Below are 26937 nucleotides of genomic sequence, written 5' to 3' on the forward strand. Positions count from 1 at the left end.
TCTCTTTCAATCTTGTCAACATCCAGGAATAGAAATCTTATTCTTTGCTAAAAAGCACTAAAAAGAAAATCAGATAGGCTCAGAGGCACACTCTTTGGTTATGCTATCAGTTGCTGAGTGATTACTCTGTTGTAGGTGGTTTTTATAGGAACAGCATTGCAGAAGCCTCAGTCCTAGGTACAGAGTGTAGGAACTGAGGTTGGCAGGCTTTCTTGAGCCTGTGTCTTGCAGGCAGTGGGGGTGGGGAGGGTGTTCAGTTATAGGTGGGGCCTGCAAAGCTGTGCTCAGAAGCACAGCAGAAACTAGAGGGGAAGCTGACCAAAGCCCTCTATAGTAGCATTCATGAAGTGTGTGCGTATACTAAGAGCCTGATCAATGCCTGTGGGCCGATGGCTGTGAGTTGCTGGGCCACCATGACCTGTGAAACCTTAGCGCTTCCTGCAGCACAGAGATATAGAAGCATTGAGATACAAGGAAGATGAGAACAGGTTGTGGTTAGTATTAAAACCTTGCAGAGACTGCAAGGTGTCATTTGTGTTACTAACTTAATGGTGGCAAGGCCTTTCCAAGCATCTGAAGGTATGGGGTCACTACCAAGAGGAACCACCCCCTGCAGTGTGCATAAAGACTAGGATCACTGGCAGCTTACACCTGAATAACACACCAGGAGTGTTCAGGCCCCAGACTTACAGCCTCAAATCTTAAGGAGGGAGGAAAGAGAGGCCATTCTAGTTGCCCCACGATGACAGGTACCTTTTTCCCTGTTCCTTGAGTAGAGCTGCTCCCTACCAGCTGGCAGGAGAGAAGGAACCTGGCTCATGGAAAACCTGCCCATGGATACCTGAGGTCACAGACTCTGGGGACATAGCTCAGCCAACAATCACACCCAAGACAGGGAGGAAGATCTGGGTTTATTAAAAAAAAGTGAGCTTAAAAAAAAGAGCTAAAAACTTCAGAAAAGTAAGCTGAGTAGTAGTGAGCTCCCTATCACCAGCAGTGTTCAAGTACAAGATAGTGACCTCTTATTTGGAGCAAAATACATTTCTGTGCTGGGAGGGAGCTGGACTTGGGTCCAGTGGGTCTAGATGGAATCTAAATGGACATACCACCCACACTGAGGCTCCAGCCACAAATAGCCTGTAGGTGAGCGGGTAGGGAAACAGGAAGGAAGGGTGTGGTCATGGTTTATAGGCCTGGGGTGACCTGTGTAAGGTCATACAGCCACAGTGTGGTGAGGCTGGGACTGGCTGGTCTCCCTGGGATGCTGCAGGGTGATGTGCTTAGGTGTGTGGGGTAGGGCGGGGCTGATAGGGTCATGCTGCTGGGTGCAAATCCTGCCTCATCCCTGCCAGCTGTGTGACGCTGGACAAGCACCTGGCCCCTGTGGGGGTGCTAACCAGAGCAGCTTGCATGTGGCTGTGACTGTGGGGTGGTTTTATTATTACATCTCCTGGCTGTTTTTCCAAGGCTGGGTCACCCATTCCCACAAAAGCCCTATTTCTCTAACCCTTTTTATGGAAATGTGATTTTCCCACCTCCAAGGGGTTTTCAACAGGCATGCTATTTAGAGACCCTTTTGTGAGCCCAATGGCTGTCCCAATGTGATCAGTGAGTCTGTGTGGTGCTGTCATTGACAGTGTTTGTCCACCTCTCTCCTTTTTCTGAACCTCCACCCTCACCCCCAGCAGTGGCTGGCTATTAAGGCCTTCTCAGCAGATCTCCCTGCCTGGAATGCTTTCCTTTCCTTACCCTTCTTTGATAACGTCACCTTCCCCAGGGCTCAGATCTGATCTCAGTCCCTCTGAAGCTTTCCCTGACTCTGAGATGAGTCACATCCCTTAGTTATATATAACTTACTAGGGGCGGATGGACCAGCAGCAGAGATTGGGTTTAGGAGCCAAGATCCCAAAGGCTGAAACCAGGTTCTGTCCCTTATCAGCTGTGTGACCTTGGGAAGTTTCCTTAACCTCTCTGTTCCTCAGTTTCTTCAACTATAAAACGGGGCTTATGTTCTATTTCTTGACCTGGGGGTAACTGACCATAGCTAGTTCCATGGGTATATTCATTTTGTAAGGCTCATGGATATGTACTTAGATATGGATTGTTTTTTGTATGTTTCAAAGTAAAAATTACTAACGTAGTATATACTCACAATTTAGTATAAGTTACGTACTTAAAGCAGTCCCTAGCACAAAAGGAGCTCAATGAATATTCATTCACTCTCTAGCATTTGCTTTGTAAGCACTCATCACAGTTAGATTTATTCTTCAACAATGTAGTGAAAGCCAAATGCTCCAGTTTTTGATAGACTGAGAAGCCTAGAGATATCCTCTTCCTCAGAGTCAAAACTGAAGCCCATGGTTTGGTGCTGAAAGGCTGGTAGGTCATTCCCAGGTGGTAATATCCGGGCCAAGTGAGCAGTCAGCATAGTGAGGGGGTTCCAGGCTTCCTTCACCTTCTCCCCAGCCAGGTCAGGTCTGCAAAGGAACCCAAACAAGCTGATGGGGACACTGAAGCTCCTGGGAGCTCCCCACAGCCAAGGGGATGATGGCAAGGAGCAAACTCCAGGGATGGAGATGGAGTTCCTGATTCAGAATGGGAGGCATTCCAGCATGCAGACTTCGACACTGAACACAAAGTGGAAGGCAGGTTCAGTTCCTCCGAAGGCACACGATCCCCACGACAGGGAGCTAGTGTCTATGCCTCCACTCCTTGCAGCTTTTGAAATGGAAATCAATAGGATGGAGGATCAAGGTCCAGATAAAGAAAATGCAAGGGCAATAAAAAGCCTCAGCAAAGTCCCCCAAACTGTTTGAGTTATATCAGGAAGACAGCAGTACGAAAAGGGGAACAGCTTTAGAAGAAACTCCAAGGTTAAGAATAAAGGGACGTGGTTTTTGCACTTGTAGGCTCCCCAAGTGGGTTGGTCGACTGGGCCTTGCAAGGTTTAAGTTGATAAGTGACCTTTCATGAACCCACTTCCTTAAATGCGTGACCATTCCAAGATGTGGCCAAATTAGTGTCCTCACGAGCAGAATGTGGGGCCAAGGGGTCAGGGCCCTGCTCCCAGCAAGAGTGGTTGCCAGTTGATGTGAGCTCCTACCAGCTAATCATGTCTCATCTTTCCTTCAGTGAAAACTTTCCATTCTTTGGGCAGTTCTTAGCATGGCAGGAATTGGTCCTTGGCATAGAGAAATGGGGCTATTAGAAGCTTTTCAAGGTCGGGGACCCTTCAGAAATGCCATCTCTGTGAAATCTTGTCAGAGACTAGAAGACACACTGGCCAGGCATCAAGAACACTCATCTGTCCCCGGCACAGTGACAGGTGCTGGTCCTGAGAAAGCGGACCCAGAAATGAAAAGGAGGCGGAAGCTGCCGTGGCCGTGGCTCTTCTGGAATCCCCAGCTGTGAGTGAGGGGAGTAGAGAAGCTGCTTAGAACTTCCCTGAAGAAGCTTCTCACTGATTGGGAGTGGCTCCTCCTCCACGGTCCATCTCCTGTGCAGCCTCTGCCCCTTCATCCTCTGCACCAGCGACCAGGAGCCGGTGACCACGCTGTCTATTAATTCCAGCGCTCTCCCTGGGGCTTCAGGCCTTGAGAGTACAGCTTCTTTATCTTCTGTCACACAACAAAGCAGCACCTTTGTTGATTAGAAGCCCATGTCCTCTTTACGGTCAAGACAAAGAGGAAGGTCTTCGGGCCAATGGAGTTGTGGCAGATGCTTTGCCGGTGGCCACTGAGCTCTACGCAAGCGTTCAGCCATTTTCTGCACTGGACAGACAACAGATGTTTGATACACACTGAACATCTGTGGCCCTTTAGCGCTTTCAAAGCATCTTTCTAATTACAGGAGCTCATTTATACCTTACTAGACATCAGCGAGGTGGGGAATATTGTTCCTCTTTTTTTCAGAAACAGGCTCAGAGAGGGATAGCGACTTGCTGGAGGTCACATAGCCAGTAAGCAGCAAAAGAAAGGTACAAAACCCTGAGATTCCTCTCTGAATTAAACAGCCTTGTGGATCTGATGGCTGGATATGTCCTCCAGCATTTGGGAGGACAGGGGGAAGGGTAGAAGATGCCTACTCACCGCAAGCTCTACCCCTTAGTGGGCCCCAGGAAAGCACCACCACCATCATTGTCTCCATGCACAGGCATTCATGGGGTCCACATGGGATCAGGCCATGGGTACATGGGGCGGGGGCAGGAACAGGGAGTCACCAGGGGCATGCATGTAGGTGGCTGAGAGTCAGAAAACACAGACAGGAAGGCACCCCACAGAGTGGTGGTGGGCTGCAAGGGAAAGAACATAGGATGTGGAGCCACACTGGGCTGGGTTTGAGTCCTAACTGCTCCTCACTACCTGAGCAACCATGACAAGTTCCTCCCTCCCTGGGCCTGGCCCTGCCATCTGTAGAGTGGGTGGTTAAGTATGTGTGTGTGCATATGTATACTGCTTAGTGGGGATGAGGGTTGGAAATTATATTTGGTGCCTCGTGCACAGCAGGCCACCATCAACAGCCCCGCTCTGACTGCAGACGGGGAGGATGGTGGGGAACAGGGTGAGGTGGCTTCAAATGGAACAGGCGCGGTCCCGGGGCTTCCTGCTGCACCTCGGCAAAGGATAAGTAACTTGCCTGAGGTCCCTCTTGAGTGCTCAGTGAGGGCCACAGGGGAAAAGCAGGTGGGGCTGAAGCAGCCCCTCAAATGGAGGGCACCAATGAGCTGCTTCCTTCCCCCTCCACCACTAGAACCTGGCACCCTTCAGGGATTGAGCAGTAAATTCAGAGCACAGCAAAGCTCTTCTCGGCACTGAGAGCTGATAGGGCAGGCTTTGAGGGTCAGAAAAGAATTCTCTGGGGCCTCCCCGGTGGCGCAGCGGTTAAGCGCTGGGTGGCGAAGCTGCCTGCAGCCTCTGCAGCACCGGTTTGATCCCTGGCCACAGGGCGAGGGTCCCACATGGCGCGCAGACCTTTCCTGGTGCGCCCACTGCCCCCCTCAGCAGTGTATTTCGTCCATCTGCCTGTTCTGTTCCCCGCTCTGGTGAATTCTCTCACCCTCCCGCACTTCTGACTGTACCCAGTGCTTGTATAAATAAAAATAAATAAATCTTTAAAAAAAAATTTAAAAAAAAAAAAGAAAAGAATTCTCTGGAGGATCTGATAGGATTCTCAGAACAGACACACCAGAAAGGTTTTAAGAAAGGAGATCCCTGGAGTCCGAGGATCTGTGATTCCCCTTCTGAAGCTGAGGGGCCCAGCAGGGCCACCATGGTGGACCCTGATGAAGCCCAGAGAGGGCGAGAGCTGGCCCAAGGTCACACAGACATTGAAAGCAGAGCCAAGACTATGAGCCAAGACTTGGGCCTCCTGGCAGGGGCTGACGTGACTGGACATGGTCTCATTACAGATGACCACTTTCTCCCCAGGCATTTCCCTGCACTAGGCCCGGTGCCCAGGAGAGAACTGAGTCAGCACACAGTGTCCCCAGAAAGCTCGCGGGCAGCTCTCCAGCAGGCTGGCCCTGCTGGGACCAAGTGTCATTACAACTGCTATTTACGGCATGCGTAGTGCCCTTCCAGCAGCCGTTGGCAAGAAGGCAACCCTGTGGCTGGAATGAAGTCCAGACGAGATGCAGAATCAGCTCTAAATGACTGAAAGGGAACAGCACCTTCTAACATTTCTTGTAGACCTACTTGGTATTTGCGGAGAGTGGTAGCAGATGCCTAAGTGTCCTTCAGCCTCTGACCTCATAGCAGTCTATGAGGTCGAGATAGCTGTTGCTGTTCCGTTGATGGAGAAACTGAGCTCAGAGAGGCACAGTGGCGTGCCCTCAGCCACACAGCACCACATCACACCAAAGATCATTCTGGTTGGGACTGCCATCTACATTGTTAAGCCTGCACCTTTTATGAAATGGACTCCCCTTGGCTGTGGGCACCAGAGTAGCCATCAGGGGGAGTGTCCACCTGTCTAAACAATCAGTTAATAATGTCAAGGTCAAGTAAGACAACAGGCCCTGGCAGTGGAGAGGAGAGGAGCTGCTTAGCAGGCAGGGTGGGGAAGGTCAGGAGCCCACGGAAAAGGGGGGCATTTGGCCTGGGCTCCCAAGGACAGGAGGACTGTGGGGACTTGGGGTGAATAGGAGAGGGCCCTCCACATGGAGGGGACAATGAGGTTGTGCACAGAAGCTGTGTAGAGGGAAGGGCTGGAGGAGCCTCAGGAGGAGAGTGGGGCCCAACCCCCACAGGGTGCTTTGGACGGCCCTGGGGAGCAAGCAGAAGTTGCTTCTGAGCCAGGCTTTAATGCTAATGAGATGGTGAGCTCCAGGATTATTCAAGTTTGGGAATTTAAAAATAACTAAAAATGCATGGGGTGTTTACAATTTATAATAAATTTCATTTATTCATTCCCTAAATCTCCTCACAAAAATTAAATGAATGAAGCTGCCTCTTCTATTTGATGGAAAAGGATGCAGGTCCTCCCCCCAAATTCCCACTGTCTTGTGACCTAATCACAGGCCCCTCTCCAGTCTAGACACCTCTTGTTGTCCACTCACTGACACCCTCTTTTCGCAGTCTAGCCTGACCAGCACCTAGTTCCTCTACTTTGTGATCTTTGCTCTTGTCATTTCTCCATCTGGAACAATCCTTTCCCCTTACCCTCCCCAGGCCTTCTCCCCCTACTCAGAGTTGCTTCTGGAGCACTGCCCAGACCCCAGGAGGTGCCAGGATGCACGCAAGCCAGAGTCCAGGGAGCATTCGCAAGCACCAGGCTCTGCAGCCAGCATAGCACCTGTGGTCACACAGTTCTCTGCCATGCCCCAGCAACCCCACCCCCTGCTCTGCAGATGAGAAAATGGCACAGGTGGTTAGGGACCCTGCCCAAGGTCACACACGTAGCAGGTGGTGGAGCAGGACTCAAATCCAGGTGGGCTCTGCAGAGGACAGGATCCTACCAGCTCCCTCCTGCTTTTATCTGGCCCAGGTATACCCCCATCTCCCACTCCAACAGGCTCCAAGCTCTGGGCTATACCTCAAGGCTGTTTTCGCACTGAATCCATCCCTCAACCCTGGAAGGCAGCGCCCTTCCTTCACCCTCCAGGTAAGCAACTCGCACAGAGGGCCTAATGCCTTGTCCCACTCACACAACCTGTCAGGACAGAGCCCAGGCCACCGCAGGTCTCTCAGACCCAGACATAAACCAGAGTGGAGTGCCCAGCCTCCAGCAAGGGCTGGTGATCTTCCACAGATTGCACAAAAGCCTGCGGTGATGCTCCCGGGACACCTGTTTCAGCATCCACACCAGAGACCCACATTCTGGGTCCTCCAGGCTCCTGAGCTCAGCCACAGCCCTGTCTGCAAGTGTGCCCACCTTCCCACCTCCATCGCCTCACTGGTCTAAGACTCACAGTCACAAAATTGCAGGTTTCATGTGCTGGTCACAACTTTCTAATGCACATTAAAATAAGGAGGATTTGCCCAGGTGCCGCCTAAATTCCCCACGGTGTGTATCACAGCCTGTGGGAACCCTCACCCAGAAAGCTGCAAGAAAGATACTGTTAGAAAGCAGGGAAGGAGGGGAGAAGCCACATGCCAGGAGCTAGGGAGAGAACAAAGCTCTCCAGCAATTCCTGGAAGGATGGAACAGGTCAGGGACAGAGGCTCTAGGCCCAGCCAGCAAAAGGAGTGTAGAGAGCATGGCCAGGCCCACAGAGGACAGCCACGCCTGTCTATAGAGCCTGTTGGAACTCCAACTGCCTCCTCAGGGACCCAGCACTTGACCCCCTGGATCCAGGCATCTCATTGTACTAGAGAGAAAATGAGGAGCCTGGACTCCTGCCAGTGCCGGCCTGATGCCAGGCAGGCCAGGGAGCTGCTTCCAGTGTGCTGTCCCCCGTTGGGAGGGCCAGGGAAGAGAGGGGAAGGGCATCCCCCTTTGGTGAGGACAAGCTCCAGACAGCCCTATTATGTTCAGAGCAGCTTCTACCCACCTCAGGTAAGGGCTGGACCTTCAAGGGGGTGGGGCATCAAGAGGGTGGGACAGCTTAGAAGGGGGTTAGGAAGAGAGCCTGGACCGGCATGGAGGAGTCCATGCCTCACTGCCCTGCTCATTCCTGCAGCAATCAGACCCCAAAGATGCCCTCCTGGAGTCCAGGCAGAGAAGGTCCTCCAGCCCAGGGGGCTCACGGCTGGCCTGAGCCCATGCCACTGCTGCCTCCCAGCCCCAGTGGGAGCTCTAAGTCTCTGCTCAGCTTGTGGCCGACTCCCCAGGGGAAACTGCATTCTCTGGTCCCAACCCATTCAAGCCTCGACCTCCCACTCTGCTCCATGGAGTTCCTCCCTCTCAGCTGCTGACCCTAAGGATGCAAGTCCCAAGCAGCCCCCTAACTGAATGGGTTTTGCTACTCACTGTGATGGTGAAATGGTGAACAAACCAGCTTCAAATATATGCCACCACCACAGGCTACAAACCTCAGGAAAATCCCGGTTCTAAAGTCTGATCCTGAGCTCATAAGTTAAGCAGTCAGAGAAACTTCTGGAGGTAGTTTTGGGATGAGAAGGATTGGAGTTGGCCCAGCTGCTAGATCTGATGACTTTCCAGAAGTCTGTAGGACCTGGTCCCCTCCTCTTTGCTAGGGGATGGCTCCCCTTCCTTCTGAATTGACCTGGCCACCACTGGGGGAGCATACTTTCCAGGTCCCTAGAAATCCCTTTCTCTGCAGAGCCTGCAGACAAACTACCCTTGACCTCTGGGCCCTAGTGCTGCCTGCACTCCTTGCTGCCTTCCCTGGGGAGGTGCTCTCCCTCCCTCTGGCTCCTGCCCCTGGAAACCCTAGTCAGCTGGCTGCCTTCTGGCCCCAGTCTGCCAGGCACACTTGCCAATGGGTCATAAGGCCTTGCTCATCTCCTGGCTTCTTGTGAAGCCCTGTCTGCTACCACCATGTTCCCGGGTGCCTGATGCCTGGCACGCCAACACCCTGCTGCCCTCTCCTGCCTAATCTGTCTTCTGCTGGTTGCTGTGCCCCAGATGCCCCCCACTGACTATCCTGCCAGCTGGGTTCAGCCTTCTTAGCTCTGTAAGCCACCCATGGTGACAGATGACACTTGTCCAAAGCACAGATCCAAAATCCTATTTGGAGTTCAGGCCCCTCTCCTCCTTTGGTCTAATGCTTCCCTCCCTTGACCTTGGCTGATTCACTTGTCCAGGCCTGGCTCCTGACAGTCTTTGTCCCTTTTAAACTTTGCTCTTGATTCCTGCCTTCTTGTCTCCTTTCTTCTAAGCTGAAGTGGTTCTCTCGCTTAAAATTTTTTTTTAAATTTTAACTTCTTGTTTTGAAATAATCATAATCATAAAAGTAGAAAGTGAAAACAATTCTTTTTTCCTCAATGGTTTAAGAGCAAGTAGCCGACGCAACATTCTATTACCCCTCCCCAATGCCAGGCCTGTCCTGCCTGCTCAGGCTCTTACTGCCCAGACGTTATCTATTCCTCTGGGACTGCCCTTCTCCACTTGTTTGGATTGTAAACCCCCAACCAGGTCACTTTATCTTATCTCTTGAACCTGAGAGATCCTCTGGGGATCAGCTCTCTTCATAGGAGCCGAAGGTACTTTAGGTTTCCAATCTGATACCAGCTCAGTCACCATCTCCTGCCATCAGCACAATCACCCCAAGAAGGTACAAAGGTGATTTCTCCTCCATTTATCACATACTCCTCCCTGCCTTCCTCCTGTCGGCTTGGTTTAAGGGGGAGGCTTGAAAGGCTGGCTGTCATCATTAACAATCCTCCCTGGGCCATAGTTTCCTCGTGGACAGGGTGAGGGATTTGGATCAAATAAGCTCCAGGGACCCATTTTATAACAATAACACTGGATTTTTATTGAGCACTTATTATCCTCCAAGCACTGTAAGTTTTTTACAGGTAGCAAATGAGTTAATCCTTATGCAAGCCCTTTGAGATATAATTACTGTTATCATCGCCACATCTGAGCCACAGAGCAGTTATACAACTTGCTGAAGATCAGATGGTCACTCTGAGAGATCCAGGAATCCACACAGGAGGTCAGAGTTCACACTCTACCACAACTGCTGCCAGAAGCAGGGAGAGACTAGGAATTTACCCTTTATTTGAAGAGGCAATTATAGAAGTAAAAATTGGTAACTCAAGGCAGTATAAAAAGTCAACTTACTACATCCAAGGTACTAGACTACATACATCCAAACTATATTACAAATCTCTAGTAATCAAAACAGTATGGTATTGCCATAAAAATAGACAGAGATCAATGAGACAGAGTGGAGAGCCAAGAATTAAACCCACACATATATGGTGACTTAATTTATGATAAAGGAGCCAATAATATATATACAGTGGGGAAAGGATAGTCTTTCAATAAATGGTATTGGGGAAACTGGATAGCCACATGCAGAGTACAGATATCATTTCCTTTAATTCTCAACAGACTTGAAGAAAAGGTATATTACTGTTCCCATTTCCTAGATGAAAAGAATGACCATAGAGAGGTTATGTGACTTTCTAGTGAGTGGCAGAGTCAGGATCTGAACCCAGACCTGCTGACACCAAGCTATGCTCTTGTTACCATGTACTTCTATTATATTGAGGTACATCCTATGTTCAGAGAGCAGGGAGTAAAGGATGCCACTCATTCCCTGTGATTGGCAATGGGGTGGGAGAGCATGCGTCAGGGTCTTGGCAAGTGTTTCATGCACTGATTCTATTAAACAGCACTAACAGGCACCTTTACCTTTAGAGTGGAATGGCACCCAGAGGCACCAAGGAGCCTGACAGAAGGCACAGAGGTGGGCCAGCACGGGGGGGATATAGTCAGCAGGAAAGTGTCAGGGTATGCTGGGGCTGAGCCCTCACCCTCTAGACAGCAAGGAGCTGCTGATGCTTGGGGGGCAGACCATGGCAGCACCCTCCCTCCAAGAGACTGCAGGTCTTAGGAAGAAGGCAACCATCTTCTCATTTTTCTAAGCCTGTGAGGACAGAAGTCCTTCTAGAGACTTGACATTTTCTTTCCCTCCTATCTCTGTACCTGGGTGTGTTCAATCAAGCAACACCCACTACCCAACTCTGGGCTCTGAAAGGAAATTCTTGCCAATAGAGTTCTCATCTCATGCAGGGGCCCCCTGACAAAAGCTTCCGCCCAAGAGGGGGTACCCTGCTGGTGAGCTCAGAATAGAGTCTCTGACCTTTAGAAAAGGTCAACTTGTCCTAAGGGGGAGACAAAGGCCTGTAATCACCTCACGGCTCCCTTATCCAGCATCCCCTGCAGACAGTCTCCAAGCAACACCTTTTCCTGGTGTTGAGTGCACAGCTCTATGATTTCCAGACACTACAGAGCTCTCTGGTCAATAAGAACTAGAATGATCCTTCACATCACATTATGAGAGGCAAAGAGGAACCACCCAAGCCAGGTAGGAATCACGTGCCCAAAGTCTCCAGGCGAGTAGTTGCACTGCCAGACTCAGACCCCCAAGCCCCTCCCCAACTTCCGATTCAAGTGAGGAATCAGACTCAGAGAGCCACCAGCTCTAGGACTCACTGCTTTACCCCCACCCCTACAGGAAGCCTCATTTTAACAGTGCCCAAAGACAGCAAAGGTGAGCTGCCTGTGGATTGCAGCCAGTAAAATTCAAGTGGCTCCTCGCTCAAGCCCTTGTCAGATACTCCATCTGCCCCACAAGCCACGTGTCTTTTTTCTGTTTTGTTTCCGCTATCCACGAGAGCTGGAGCTTGCCTCCCACTCAGGGAGGCTCAGCAAGATAGAATTTATAGTGTATGCAATGCATATGCATGTCTTGTGGGGAGATGTTGGTGAGGTGAGGATTTGGGGCCTGAATTCATAATAAATATATAGAAAACTAAAGTGAAGTTGAAACACACACATACATCATTCTCATTCACAGAGAAAACAGAAAAGTTGTCGAGGAAAGAGCAGGCAGCCATGCTTGATGGCGTGCCTTAGCTGTGAGCTATGCAGGGGGCGCCTCTAAGAGAGGATGAGGACAGGCTGCCCATGCAGCCACGGGGTGGCTCTGGGTCACTGTTTAATGCCCAAAGCTGAAAAGTCAAGTAGAAGCAACTCAGGCTCATTGTTTAGAGATAAGGAGGTAAACTGTGATAATCAGCAGAGATGAGAGTTATTACTTCTGAGGCCGGTGGGGCAGAGATTGAGAGTACTATACTTTCCACAACAAATGAATAGCACATGAGGCTCTCTAATCTCTGTGCATGTGTTAACTTTGATAACAAATTGGGAGGGGAGAGTCACTCACTGCTCCTGAGAGGCTGCTTCTCTCTCAGGAGAGACCAGGAGAGCCAGCTTCCCCCGGGAGGCCCCTGCCTGACTCCCCAGGACAGGAAGGAGGCCAGCACTCAGGAGGACACTGACCAGGCATGGAAGGTGCTGAGTCCTCGCTGAGGCTTTCAGGGCGTCACATGGTGAGAACCTCATTTCCCATACTTCCTCCCCACACCCTTCCCGCCCCCAGCCTTGGGCTCCCTACTGGAACCGGAGACAGCACCTGCCTTGAGAAATGGATTCTCCTTTAAATTTTAATAGGATGCATTTAGGTCTTCCCTGACTGTCCCAGGGCTCTGGGGACTCCGGCCCGGCACACTCAGACTCTCAGTCTGCTCCACAATCAATACGCCTTTTCGTTTCCATTTTGCTGTTCGCTTTTATTTAAACTGTCTGTGACTTGGGTTTCGTAGTGACATAATCAACTTTCTCTAACGATAAGGCAAGTGTTCCCTGGGAAGTCCTCTGAGCACTTTGGAGAGAGATGCCAGGCTTGTACAGACAGTTGGCCTGACTTGACTATTTAACACCCGATATTTTTATTGGGGGATAATCTTTAGAAATGAAACACTTTTCCAAGAATCTAAGTGGTTTCTTAGGAACAGGAATTCCCTGCTCTTGTTTTCCAGTAGCCATTGACAAATCTATTGCTGGGCAAGACCTGGAGTCCACAGACAGCCAGGATGGGTGAAAAGACGCCTGGACTGGGTGACAGAGGAGGGTAGGAAAGATGCGGAGGTGAGCAAGTACAGTCAACTTATGAAGTGTTTTTTTTTTTTTTTTTTTGAATGGAAACAGAAAAATCTGGTGATATAGGCTCTTCAGTCAAGGAGGTGTTTTTAAGGTAAGTCTTTGTCAGTTTGGACACACTGAATGAATGGGCCAGGAGAGAGGTAGTTGCTAGAGTGAGGTACTAGGGCAGTGACAAGAGATGGGACCCTGCCCTCTGACAGGAGTGCATTGGGTCTCCCTTCGCTCAGCCGCTGAGTCCTTTAGGCGGCAGGGTCAGGAAAGGACTTCTGCAAGAGGCCTGAAGGGCCAGGGGCCTGTCCGGGGCAACCTCCTGCCAATGAGTCACCGACCCCACCCTGGCTGGCCTGGCCTATAACTGGGTTTCTGTTCCACTGCCCTCTTTTCCAGTTTCAAGCTGAGCCTGGGCTGTCCCTCTAAAGGTGACCCACCCCTTTCTGAATAGCCCCCACACCCACCCCAGTGGGCCTGGCTTCCCTGCCTCTCACCATTTGAGTTTATCATTCCCTTCCCACCTGAGCATTGACACCCTATCCCCCAAGTCCTACTAAGCTTGGACAACCACTTTGGGCAGCCGGGAAGTTCCTATCAATCCCAATCTCTTCCTCTCCCACGGCAGCAATTTGGGCTAAACTCCAAGCTTTCCTTGCAGCCACTGAACTTGAGTTGGGACAATATGGTCATTAACCTCGGTGAACAATATAACTTTGTACATATGAAAACAACATTCCCTAACAAAGGAACCCTTCTAAAACAACCAAGGCAAATGCATGCATGCTGGTGAGACAGTCCACACATCCCTAATTGCACACCCAGAAAAATGCCTACAGAACATGCTTTGCTCAAGTGTGGAAGTGACAGGGCTATGTACCAGGAAATCAATCAATCAATAAATAGGAATCAATGCACAGTTTTCAAAGCATGGCTCTGAGACTTAAGTCAACAGGAGGTTGGGGCAATAGGAATGGAAGTAGCCCCACTGTTAAGCCGGAAGTAACACACAGAACTAGGGATGTGGAGGGACCTGGGAGGTTCCTAGTAGACAGAGCTGAGTTCTGCCCTCTGAAGCCTGAGATGATGCACAGTGGGGTGGGGGGGGGGCAGATGATGGGGCCAGGAAGATCAGGCTGGTTTTAAACTGGATTGTGTAGATAAGGGAACCACTGAGGCTGTTGGGCAGAGCTGAGACACACGCAGAACCCTGATCAAGCAAACTCAAAGACACCAATACGGAGATGGGAAGGGGAGTCATGGCACAGGGCATGAAACCATGGCACAGTGCATGAAGAGAGACCACAGTTGAGACTTAGACCATTTGTGGTAAATCCCAAAATGGGGACTAATTGGAAGTGGGGGGTGGTGGACCAAGGGAGACAAAGGAATGAAAGATAACACTAAGGTTTTGAGGGTGAAGGGCTGCATCATATAAGATCTAGATGTGGAAGGAGATGCTGCTGGCAGCAACTGGAGGACTTGGTTGGTACATGTTGAGTTTGAGGTGTCATGGGTCACCCAGGCAAAGGTGCCCAGGAGGATCTCTAACTCAGGAGTGAGATCCTAGCTGGAGACCCAAGTAGATGCAAACTTAAAGCGTCCTGCCTTAAAAACTTTTCTTTGTGCTTAGTATCCCTGGCACAGTGACGAGATCTGAAGTCAGGGAGATGAAGACTGACAAAGGAGAACCCTGCAGACAAGTGTTCCCACTGGCCAGGTTCACGAGTCACCATCACACCAAGCCCGCCCTTCTTCCCCACCTGTCCGGGTCTCACTGCCCACTCCAGGTCTAGCTCCACCAAGGAAGCCCTCCCTGCCAATTCCAGCCCCAGAGATCCCTTCATGATGCAAGTCAGTTCTGGCATCCCCCACCTTACCACTGGGCCTGGTGCTGCCAACCTAGTCCCCAAGCATGTTGACGGCATCATCTGGTACAGAAATAAGAGGCTGAAGAAGTAACTCTTTTTTGGTCACTTGATCCACTGCTAGATTGGAAAACAAGAACAGTAAAGACAGCTTGACTAGTAATAGAAAACCAAAACCCACAAATGTTGGCCTCAAACAGCATCTATTCATTGCAAATGGCTGGTTAATTTGTTATGAATGAGATCTACAGGATCATCAGGAGCTGTGGGATCAACATCTCAAAAACAAGTTGCAGCTGTGTGTTCGGGCACACAGGAGGGTGGTGCCTGCCTGTCTCAGAGGCAGGTGAGGCCATATGGTTTGTTTGCTCTGGCCCATGAAATATGAACAGGAAGCTTCCGGGTAGAAGTTTTAAGATTCGGCGCACAAATCACCAATTCCCCCTAGATCTCTTGGTGATGCCTACGAATACAGCCTGTAATCACACCCCCTGTCAAACATATACTGGAATGAAATATAGTCACCAAAACCTTGGTGTCTACAGATGGGTGACCCAAAGGATGGGTCAGTGTTTCTGGGTGGGGGTCACCCCTGGTGTTTGTGTGCAACAAATAGTTCTGTGGTTGCAGGATGGGTGGTGGCATCCTCGGCTCAGGGGTGCCCCAGTCACGTGACAGCCAAAATTGATCTCATCCTCACATTCCCAAACACACTGAGACTGATACCAGCCCTAAGGGACCATGAATGTGAAGGTGTCCCCAGAAGTTGGGGTGGGGTTGAAGCGGGGGCCACTTGGCATAGCTGGGTGGTGGGAGAAAGGCATTTGACCAGTGATACTACATAAACCTGTGGAGTGCTCAAATTGGCTATGACGAGTTGAGAGTAAGGAGGTGTCTCCTCCCCTGACAGCACAGAGGGAGATCTTCCTGGAGGGATAATCGAAGAGATGGACGCCTCCGTGGCGAATATGCCCCTGTGCCCACTTGTCAGTACAACGAATGACAGCTTTTATCTGGGCTGCACGGGTCCTTCTACAAGCGCAAACCACCTTACCCACCCCCTTCACAGATAAGGAAATGGAGCTGGAGTGGGGAGGGAGCGTCAAGGTGGAACAGAGGTAAGAGGGAGAGGTGCCCTGGGGCAGGGGTGACACCTGAAAGAGGGGGAGGTTCTGAAACACAGCAGGTGGGACTATGGAACAACCTGGTTGGGATGGTGGGGGAGGGGTGGAAAAGAAGGGGTCTCAGAGGTAACCCTTCACCTTCCAGACCATGTGACAGTGCCTCCAGCAGGTAGCTGGAGCTATGAGCCAAATGGGATGGAGGCAGGTTCTGTTGGAGGCTCAGGATGCCCAGAGAGACAGAGCGGCAAGCCTGCCTCCTGGAGCCAGCTCTCCAATTTGAGTGCAGGCGCAGACCTTCTCACGCACATGCAGGATATCACTAAGGGAATGAGAGCCTCACGCATCAGTGAACACCCGGCAGTCGCCCGACTCCAGCCCCACAGATAGTTGTTGAAGCAAGAGGGAAGAAGGCAAGTCGCTGTGACTGGATGCACCAATCCTGGGACAAGACCTTGTATGGCCTTTAAAGGACCCAAAGACATGAGAACACAGAAACACACGAGGGCGCTCTAACCAAGTAGCAGGAGAGGAGAGGGCTCCGTCCCCAGGTCCCCAGATGGAAGGAGGATTAGCACTTTGAAGTCTTTGGCCTAGTTCTCAATTAAGCTGCTATTAGAACTTAGGGCAGGATGTTTCTCCCCTGGGGGTCAGTGCCCCTCCCGCTGCAGGAAGTGCGCCATCCCTGACCCCCTCCCTGTCTCTGGGACCACCCAACATGCCCTCTCCAGAGAGCCCCTGCTGCTCAATGCCCCCCCCCCCCCAGGAATGCACATTGGTGGCCATGGGGAGCTGGGTAGGTCCTGCTCTCCCTGATTGTACAGAAGAATCCAGCACCTCCACATTCGACCTGAGTCAGACCTCTGCAGGTGCTGGAGAAAGGTTCGACCTGAGTCAGACCTCTGCAGGTGCTGGAGAAGCGGAATCCCCAGTGACATCTGTGCTGGCCGACACTCTCGGAGGCTGCACTTTCGGAGGCAGGTTTTCCTCCACGCTGACCTCCCTCTACACTGGGGAGGACGGGGGTGCTGCACTGATTACACTAGGGACACAGACACAGGACCCTGAGACAGACACCCCCATGCCAGGAGGCAGACACGTGGTCACATAGAACACAGCTGGCACAAAACTTCCACACAGCAAGTCTGAAACAAGGCACCTTAGGAGCCCCAGAGGGCCCCCCTTATGAGTTCTGAGACGGCCATCATTATTTTCCCTAAGACAAGCACCAAAGTTGAAAAAACCAGGGACAATATTCTACATATTTCCCAACCAACCAGGTTGAGCCCTGTCAACCACCAGCGAGAGCAGTGTGCCATCAGCCTTGCAAACAGCCTGGTCGGCAGAGCCCGGCCCCCTCCATGGGGGCCTCAGGATGCCAAGGTGGCTGCCTGGGCAGACAGAAGTAATTTTGGGGGAAACACACAACAAGGTGAACAGCAGTTGGGACAGGACCTGGTCCAAAGAGGGGACTAGAGCCCAGACCAACATCTGAGGAAATGAAAGGCTAGATGGAGTCCAGGCCCTTCAGTCCTTGGGGCACGCCCAGTGCCCCCCCACCCCCCACCACAGAGCTGGCATTCTTAACCAGAGGTGGCCTGGAGTCCCACAAGGGTGTGTCTGCTGGAAGGCAGGTGTGGAGCCCCAGAACAATTGTGGGCACAGTCTTGCCTGCTGAAATGCTCACCGCCTCTGAGCACAGACGGGAGTGCCCAGCCAACAGCTGTGCGCACTCTTACTGGGTGGGAAGCAGACATTGCAAACCAAACATGATTCTTACCCTCCTTCGAAGATTTTGATCCTCGCAGGCTCCCCTCTCTTGGAGGCAGGAGTGTCCTCCTCTGGCTTCCCTCGCTTCTCTTCTTCCTTTTCCACTCTAGCTATATCTTTCTGGCCTTCTGGGGAAACCAGCGAAGGGAGGTGAACCTGGCCCACCGCAGGGACGACAAAATCATTGCAGGTTAAATAGAAATAATGGAACAGTGCCTCCAGTGGTATTGAACACTTACACACCGAAGATCACTCACTTAATCTTCACTCTACCCTGTGAAGAGGTGCTATTAGCCCCCATTTATGGAAAGAACGAAACTAATCCCCAGAGAGATGAAGTCTCTTATTCAAAGCCATGAGGGCAATCAAAACTGGAACTCCCATCAGGTCTTTCAAGTTAGGCTACCGTGAGAGCTGTCTGCTCTTCCTGTTTTATGAGAGTCTAAGAGCTCCTCAGGGACAGGTCCTCATGTGGGTTTCCTCCTCACTCCTGCACCCAAAACAGGGTCTGCCTCAGAAAGGGTGCTTAAGTGGGACAAATAAACCAAGACCCCACTGTTGAGATTAAATCATCCAGTTTTCTTTTACAGACCACAAAGTCAAGGCCATCCAGCAGGGTGCAGGCTCTGGGCTGTCCATCTAAAGGAACCCATTCTTTTCACAGAGAACATGACCCCTAGACACTCTGATGGTGATAGGGAGTGGGTACACCCTTGAATAGGGAGATGATGGTGGGCTGGGAGCTGGGACCAGGAGAGCTAACAGTGAGATTCTTATTTCACTTCACGCCACTGTCCTTAAGGTCATGAGAAACCATACTGTTTACATACAGCAGGAGAACAAGGGTGTCTCCTGGGCCAGGGACAACTGAGGAATCACAGGGCCCCTTGCCAGCCACCACACCTGCCCTGACAAGGATGAGATGGAATTGAACAGTAAGGCAGCTGGTTGGGAATCAGGGAATCTGAGCTCTAGCTCCACAAAGACCAATGCAAGCGGACCACCCTTGGGTGGATTACTTAACCCCTCTGGACCTCAGAGTCTGGGGTTTAGACAATCCTGAAGATTCATTCATGGTCAATAATTATGATCCAGTAACTTCCTGATGATTTCTTTAGAATTGGAGATAGGGATGCATACAGACTACTGATTTGGCAGCAAGCAGCCCAGTAATACTCATGAATTTCCAGAGCCTACTGTCTCTACTCCCCTCTTGGCCTGCATCTGGGCCAAGCATGGAATGACCAAAGCACCTCCCGCAGGATGATGGACGGCTTCTTTCTCACAACCAGCTGTGACACCTGGGCCAGGCTGGAGGAAGTTGATTTTGATGGCAGTGAGCCACGCTATCAAGAAACATTGCTGGAATTGAGAATGGGGCCAATGATCCACTTTGATTTTTAATAATAAGAACAAGTGTAGCTAAAACATTTACTGCATGCCAATGTGCCAAGCACTGCTCTACATTCACTCTCCATGTTTTAACTCTTTTTATTATCTTTCTAGTCCTATGAACTTAGTATTAATATTACCTCTCTTCTACAAATGAGGAAACCAAGGCACAGAGATGTTAAGTAACTGGTCCAAGGTCACCCAGCTAGTAAGTGAAGCAATTAGACTCTATCTGGGCAGCTTGGCACTGCAGTCCTTGCTCTTAATTTCTTTGCAATTGTGCATGTAGCTGTCAAAATGATGCCCATGGAGAAAAAAGGAAGAAGAAACTGGGGAAACAGAATGTAGCAGCAAAATGAACTCTTGTTTAAATGTGGATTTCTTCAAAGCTTATATATAGAAAAAATATCTGTGATCAAACTCATATAGAATAGGGTAACCTAGACTTGCATGAAGATGGTTAGGAAGAGAGTAAAATTGCTAAGATAGCCCAAAGAGCCTTTTCAGAGCTACTGAAAGGAGACTAGAAGTGACAGGATGACAAATATCACCTGAGTACAATAAAGAACTTTCTTAAAGTGCTGTCCAAAGATGGGCTTGGTTGTCCCGGGGGCTGATCACTGTAGATATGTAAGCAGAGACCAATGATAGTAGCGTAATAGTACAAGGGCAGAAGCCATGGACCATGAAGTTACATTAATGCACTAGCTTGGTGCCCTTCTGGCAGGAAATGTACCAGTGAATCAAATGGAATATTCTAAGAAAAAGTTTTCAGGTCTCAGCTCATTTTAGGAAGGCACCACTTTAAACAAGTAATTGCCAAACCCAAGTAAGCCAAATTAACTCTTCCTTTTTCTTCAGTGGCCATTTGGTGTCCAGTCAATAAAACAGAGAGACAGTCCAAGTCATCTGAAAGGGCTTTGTACTGAGATACAGTTTTGTACCCAGGCTTCACCACTGGGCAAGTTATTTAATTTTCTTGGGCCTTGGCCTCTTCATTCATTAAATGGTGATACAGTATCCCAAAGTTTGAGGTTGTTGTGAGGATAAAAGTAAAATAGTTTAGCACAGATCTGGCACATTGTATGAGGAGTTACAAACATAATTACAATAGCATCTTGGGTATAGCCATAACTAGTAAGAAACTCTTGGAAAAAGTCAGTCATGATGTTTATGTCAAAATTGTAAATCTGATTTAGGGATGTCTATTGTCTGACAAGGACAATTAGAGTGTCTATGAAGACTACCCAGTTGAATTAAGGATAAATTCAACACACAAAATTCACTCAATGTTAAAAGGACACAAATATATGAGAACTTACAGAACCTGGTTTTGCTCATTTATCTACACTATGAGTTTATGCTTGATTTGGTCAGAGCATCTGGTCTGAAGTTACACAAATGAACATCTTTAAATTTTCAGTCATATTTTAACATTGTCTTTCATCCAATAATGAAAGAAGGAAAATCAGACTCACTGGAGTCAGGCAGATCTGGGTTCCAATTCTAAGTTTGCCAAGTCACATTGACCTTTCTCATTCTCTGACCCTCAGTTCCCTCATCTGTGGAATGGAGATGGTTCTGCTGCTCACAGAGGAAGATGAACATTGACTGGATTCAAGGGCCCAGCACAGTGAGGTGGTTCGATCAATAAGACCAAGTATTATTTCACAACTCAGCATCCTGGCCTGAATCCTTAGGCTAGCTTTGTCAGGGTATGGATATGTCATTCATGTAAAGCCAACTTGGAATTATCACATTTCAAATTTCCTGAATTTGCAGGAGACCAGTTTATCTTATCCTGATGCAGCCTCACATCAGAAACAATGGAGGAACAAATACGAACCCTTACTGGGGCCTGATGCTACCACATAGCCAGGCAGGTCAAGCTCTGAGTGATATTGCCATCTACTAGTGAAGAGGGATACCACAGCCCAGCTCATTTTGTTATCCTACTCACAGAAAAGAAGGGAACATTTCAGGAACTGTGAAATTCTAGAACATTTAGAAGCAGGAAGACTTCAAATAGGGGCAGAGAATGAAAACAGCATGTGTAGAGAATAATAAAAGCATAAAAAGACAAATAGGGTAAAACAAGTGACGAGTGGTCTAAAGTTCTAAAATTGTTATAAGCATTCCTATCAATCAAGTTTTCCAACTCAGTCTTTGGGAGAATTCCTGTATCCTGACTGAGGTTGAGTCTTTGATTTTTAAAACAGAAGCTAATGGAAAAGTAGGATCACTTTAAAGCTCACTTTATTAGACTGTATCTAGTCCAGTGATTTGAGGGATATGCAGATAAACTTAATAAATATGCTTCTTGGCAAGGTGACCAGTCACAGGCGAAGGTGAGGAAATATGGCTTAAGTTTTGCAAATGGGACCTGAGAAGAATATGGCTTTAAAAGCTCAGCAAAGACTTAAAATCAGCGGGGGTTACAAAAATAAGGTTGAACTTACCTCTGTCATGCGGGGCTTGCGGGAGCTGGATGGCACAAGCCTTCCTGTCTCAGGATGCGGAGCTGTGGCCATGGTGTATGTCTCTTTGCTCACCTTCTGCTTAGACCTCAGGAGGGACAAAGCAGCTTTAGTGGAAACCCCCGGAAGGTTGGGGTTGTACAAACTTATGCACCAACCAGCGTAAACAGAGGACCTCCTATCTGCATGCTGGATGTGATTTGGCTTAATGTAGTTTAAATAGCACCAACTGACATTAGTGGTCGTGTGGAGGCTGGGGAACTGCAGTACCTTCTTTGAGTCCGTACCTTCTTGAGACTTGGCTGGTCTGGGGGATGTTTCAGACAGAGGCGGCAAGCTGGGAGGTGCCAGTGGAGGGAGGTCAGGTTGTTCCTTGGAATCTTCTTTCTTCACGCTCAGGGGGGTCAATCCTCTCCGGTGAGGTTTACCAGATGGCTGGGTATAGTCTTTCAAAGTCTCTGTGCCTGGGGCTGTCACATGAGGCAATAGGGGTCGATTAAGGGGAGGAATTTCCTTGGGGTCAGAGGGGTCTGAGGTTAGACTGGACAGCATTTCTAGCTCCTTCCTTCCCTGTCCTTGGCTGCCCAAGTGGGATTTCTCTGGCCTCTTACCATCTTCAGTGCTGGTAAGCACCACACTGCATGGTTTTACCAGCTCTAATTTTTCATCTGCCTTGGAAGCTTCTTCTTCCTTCACTCTTTTTTGCTGCTGGGTTTCCATAGTAAGTTCAAGACTGCCAGCTGGTGAAAGGACACGTTTGCTTCCCCCCACTGTTGATGAACTCCCCTCCAGGCTTAACGCACTATCTGTTATCAGGGAAGTGCCTTTTCGTTCAGGCACTCTCAGGTATGGAGTCGGGAAACCTCTGCTCTTCTCTTCACTGACCCCAGCTGGGCCAGGCCCAACCTCATATACATCTGTGCCACATACGGTCCCTTTGCATGGCAGTTCCTCAAATTTGGGAAGAGCCATGGTTGCTGAGTTGCCTTGGGACTGAGTGACCAGGATCTGGGAGAGGGTGGTGTACATGGCGCTCCCGTAGGATGGCATATTGGTCTGAATGCGGACGGGCACAACCAGGGACACCATGGTATCTGGACAGGCTGGTAGGGCCAGCAGAGGGGCTGATGTGGGAGCTGAGGAGCTGGCTGGGGGAGTCACAGGGGGCAACTGGACATCACTGCTGTACTCTGTGCTGGGGGAGAGGCCAGAAGTTCCTGTTGCCAGTGGGGCCAGGCTAGTTTTAATCTGGGGCAGATGACTTTCCACATCGCCGGGGACCTGAAGAGTAAACTGGGATTGCAGAGGCAGGAAAAACCCAGAAGAGAGTGCTGAGGAGGCAGGGTATGGCATGGGGAGAAATGAAGGGGGCTGCCGAAAGGGGATGCTGGCTGGGTGGGGCATGAGCTGGGGAAGATGGAGTTGGCCTGGGTGCAGAACAGTAGGTTGGAGAGGAAGTGGTGGGGCTTGAAATAAAGAAGGAGGGAGCGGGGGCATGGAGTATGGTGAGGAAAGGAGGCTGGACATGGCCTGTGTGGAGAAGAATTCTGAAGACTGTCCTGGCTCATGCTGCAGGAGGTGCTGGAAGGAGAAGAGGGAGACAGGTGGGGGCAGATAAGGTTTCTCATGCAGGGGGAGCTGAGCAATGGGGTGGTGGAACACCTGCAGAGCTTCTGTGTAGGGTGGAGTGGACCCCAGTGGGGGCAGGTCCTGCACCTGGCTCTTGCCCCCTGGGTGCCCACTGTGAGAGGTGGCTGCTGAGGAAATCTGGGGCAATGAGCTTTTGGTTAAAGGTTTGCTGGATGAGGGCTTTTGTTCCTCACTCTCCTGTCTTCCCTTAGGGGTGGTCTCTGGGTCAGTTTCTGGAGGGCGGCTCAGAGAAGCCTGTCTCACCAAAAAGCATTTTCTTCTTTCTGGCGGGGCTGCGAGCGCTGCTGGGGCCACTGGGGCTGGCACAGGAGGGCCTGTCAAGGACAGGCTGCCATAATCAAATGATTTGCTGCGAGTCTCGGTCATATGGGTGAGATGGGAAACGTTGGGGCTCTGCTCTGAGGCTGACCTCCGCATCTCTCGGGTGTGTGCGTGGTGGCTGGGGACAGTCAACATGTGGGAGCCCAGAAGTTTGGAGCGTGTGTCCGAAGAGGGCCCAGGGGCCTCTGCTTTTCCATGGTCATCCCTGTCGAATGAGGCTGAGCGGCTGGACCCGCTCAGAGAGACACCACTCTCCTGGCTCGGGCTGCGAGACAGAGGCACGGAGGACTCAAAGCTGGACTCCCCTGACGATTGGGCCATCTCCACCAGGCGCAGTCTCTTCTTCTTGGGTGGCAGCTTCTCAGCTGGGAGCTGGGCAAGTGTCTGGCTGCGCTGGGGCCACTGGAACTCCTCTGTCTTCTCCGGTTCCTTCGGGGGCGGTTCAGGCTCTGTGTCGGGGCGGTCGGGCTCCTCGGTCACCAGGATCTCTGGAACTTGGATGTTGGGCTGGCGGACCAATTTGGGCTGCAGGGAATGAGCTGGGCGTCCATGTGGGGTGGGTGGTGGTGATGAGAATGGGGCTGGAGACTTGTCTTCCCCTTCCAAGCCACTGGGCTGCTCCAGAGAATCAGACTTCTCAAAGGAGCTGGTGTGCTGGATGACAGAAATTTCTTTGGACGTTGTTCTTCTCTCCTTCCCTGATTCTGAACCAGACCCTGGCTTGGGAGTCCTTGCTTGGAAGCCCGGGGGCCCCTCCAGGGAGGGCACTGACTTACTTGGTTCTGCTGGTGACTTGGCGGACTCCAGGGGAAGGTTCCGTGCAGTGTCAGATAACCTGGGGCTGCCAAACTGACTTTTTGTCGACTCAAAGGCAGGCGTTTCTTCTTCGTCCCCAAGGCTCTTCTCTTTTCTCCTCTTCCTCAGTGGAGTGAGCTCCAAGGTGGTCCCCAGTTTATAATGCATCATCTGGGACCAGGGCTCATGCTCAGCCTGACTCTTTTCGGTTTCTGAAGACGGGTGAGCACCTGCAGAGACAGGTTTTGCGATCTGGAGCTCTGAGCAGTAGTATTTTTTATGGGCTTCATAGTTGTCCCTTTTCTTGTACCGAGCACCACATATGTTACATTCATAGATCACCCCTTTTGTTTTCAAACCCTTCTTGGTCTTTTTGCTGAGCTCACTCTCCTTGGGCTCCGGTTCGTCTACGGGTTTGGAGGCTGTGTCTTTGCTACTTGGCCCTGGCTCCTCGGAACTGTACTCTCCCCCCAAAGGTAGTTCGATGGCCGGCTGGCGCTTGAGCATCCGGGGGTGGGAGGTAAACACTTGACTGCTGCGGCTCAGGGCTTCCGAGTCGGTGACATGGTCGTCGAAGGAGTAGCTCCCCCGGAAGGTGGGATGCGGGGTGCTGAGGGTGCAGGCAGCAGAAGGCATTGAGTGGCTTCTCAGCAGAGGCACGGGGGGAGTGGTGCTGGGCGGGTGCTGGAGGCTCAGCAGCGATTGTTCCGGTTTTGCTTTCTCACTGTGGGATGACAGGGGGTCCCGGAAGAGGCTGGATTTGGGGGACTCCATGCTGCTGCGCCGGGACAGCGAGCTCCTCCTCGGCTTCACACTGTCTATCTCGCTGGTGTCCACCACCGCCTCATTGATGGTGATGAGCTTGGTGATGTGCTCGATCACCTGCGTCCGGGGCACAGACAAAGGTACCAGGCTGGGCTTGTCTTCAGTGGACAGGGGGAGCAGGGGCTGGGCGGAGGTGGCTGGCAGCATGGTGGTCCGCTGCCCAATCCGCCCACACTTGCCGAAGATGATCTCAGCGTAGGACCTGGCGTTGGTGTTCGGGGGGCTGACCTGCTGCTCGGCGCTCTCAGAGCGGGAGAAATACCCAGATTCTGTACTCCCTTTGCTCCCTGGGCTCAGAAACGCCTGCTCATCGATAACCTTTTTCCTCTCGCTTAAACGGAGGGCCAGCTTCTGCTTGATAGTGTGAGTGTCTTCGGGTTTATGGCTCAGGGAGGGTTCAGATGAGGGTTCAGAGAACGGGGCGGGGTCCTCAAGCGACGGGGCTGTGCTGGACTGGGACAGGGAACAGCGTTCATGACCGGACCCGTGGCTCCCGGAGCTGTACAAACCGCTGGACAGGAGGGGGTGCTTAGGCCTAGGGGAGAGCTCTGCGGGGTGAGCGGACGTGGTGCCTGTTTCCTCTTCTGAGTCTGTGCTCTCTCCTTCAGTGGGCTCCTCAAACTCCTCCCCAGGAATCCTCTCCATCTCCAGCCCTGGGGGGTACATCTCACTGCTCATACCTGAGGCCAGCCCAGCTTTGATGCGGTGGGCATGGGACTTCCTGTGCTTGTAGAGGTTGCTCTTGGTCTTGAAGGAGAAGCCACAGGGGCCGCAGGGGTAGGGCCGTTCTCCTGTGTGAGAGCGGATGTGTTTCTGGAGCACGCTGGGCTTGGCGCAGGGCCGGCTGCAGTACTGGCAGATGTACTTCCCTGGCTTTTGTGGTTTCCTCTCCTTCTTGTGCGCCTCTTCTGTGGGCTTCAGGGAGACCTGGGGGGGACGGGGCACAAAGACTTTGGGGATGCCAGGCATGTCCTCGGGGGGGATGATGGAAGCATGGGAAGGAAGGAGCTGGCTCTGAGGGTGGAGCCCAGGGGTCCCAAAGGAGCCCGAGGGCCCAGGTCTCATGGGGTCGACCAGCTGCCATGTGGACCCCTCCAAGAGGTGCTCAGGTTTGCCGGGCGACATGAATGCTGGTGTTAGAGGGTGCTGTGGCAGCTGCGGGAGGTGGACAGAAGCTTCGATGGAGGATCTCTTGGGGGGCTTCTGCTGCTGGCCCGTTTTCTCCTGAGAGCCTTCCCTAAGAACTGGTGAGGGGCCCAGGAAAGGCTGCGGGGCTAGGAGCTCTTGGAGGGGGCCCTCTTGGGAGGGTGCCGTGCCGCTGCCTGGGTATGGGGTGCTGGACGAAACACTGGTCTGGATGGCCTCTCCTTTGGTCAGCCGCTTCCGGGGACTTCCCTCCACCTTCTTAGTACCCTTGACACTTTGTTCAGGATCCATGACCTCCAAGGAGACGTCAGATGCTATTCAGGGAGGGTCGGGGCAGGCTGCATTCACGTGTCCAAGTGTCCCAAGGAGGCGTCTGGCTTTGGCCACATTGGTCAAGAGCTGCCGAAGCCAAGCCCAAATGGTTCTGGGAGGTTTTTTTGCAAGTGTCACTGGCTGCGAGTGGACTCGAACCAGGTCATCAGGGCCCAAGCTGTTTACGTGGGT

General features: G+C 51.2%; 1 protein-coding gene across 1 annotated transcript in view; it reads right to left on the reverse strand.

Annotated features, from left to right (window-relative positions):
* Window positions 1-26724, reverse strand: part of HIVEP3 (HIVEP zinc finger 3) — a gene marked incomplete at both ends in the record, with an annotated part of 48628 nt that extends 21904 nt beyond the window's left edge. The window contains 2 exons of the mRNA XM_084243171.1: window positions 17838-17983; window positions 21679-26724. Of these exons, the coding sequence (XP_084099297.1) occupies window positions 17838-17983; window positions 21679-26724 (5192 nt within the window). The remainder of the gene's footprint in view (window positions 1-17837; window positions 17984-21678) is intronic.
* Between the last annotated feature and the right edge of the window lie 213 nt (window positions 26725-26937).

The sequence above is a fragment of the Talpa europaea genome (genome assembly GCF_964194135.1).
Source record: "Talpa europaea genome assembly, chromosome: 9".
In the NCBI taxonomy this organism is placed as follows: domain Eukaryota; kingdom Metazoa; phylum Chordata; class Mammalia; order Eulipotyphla; family Talpidae; genus Talpa; species Talpa europaea.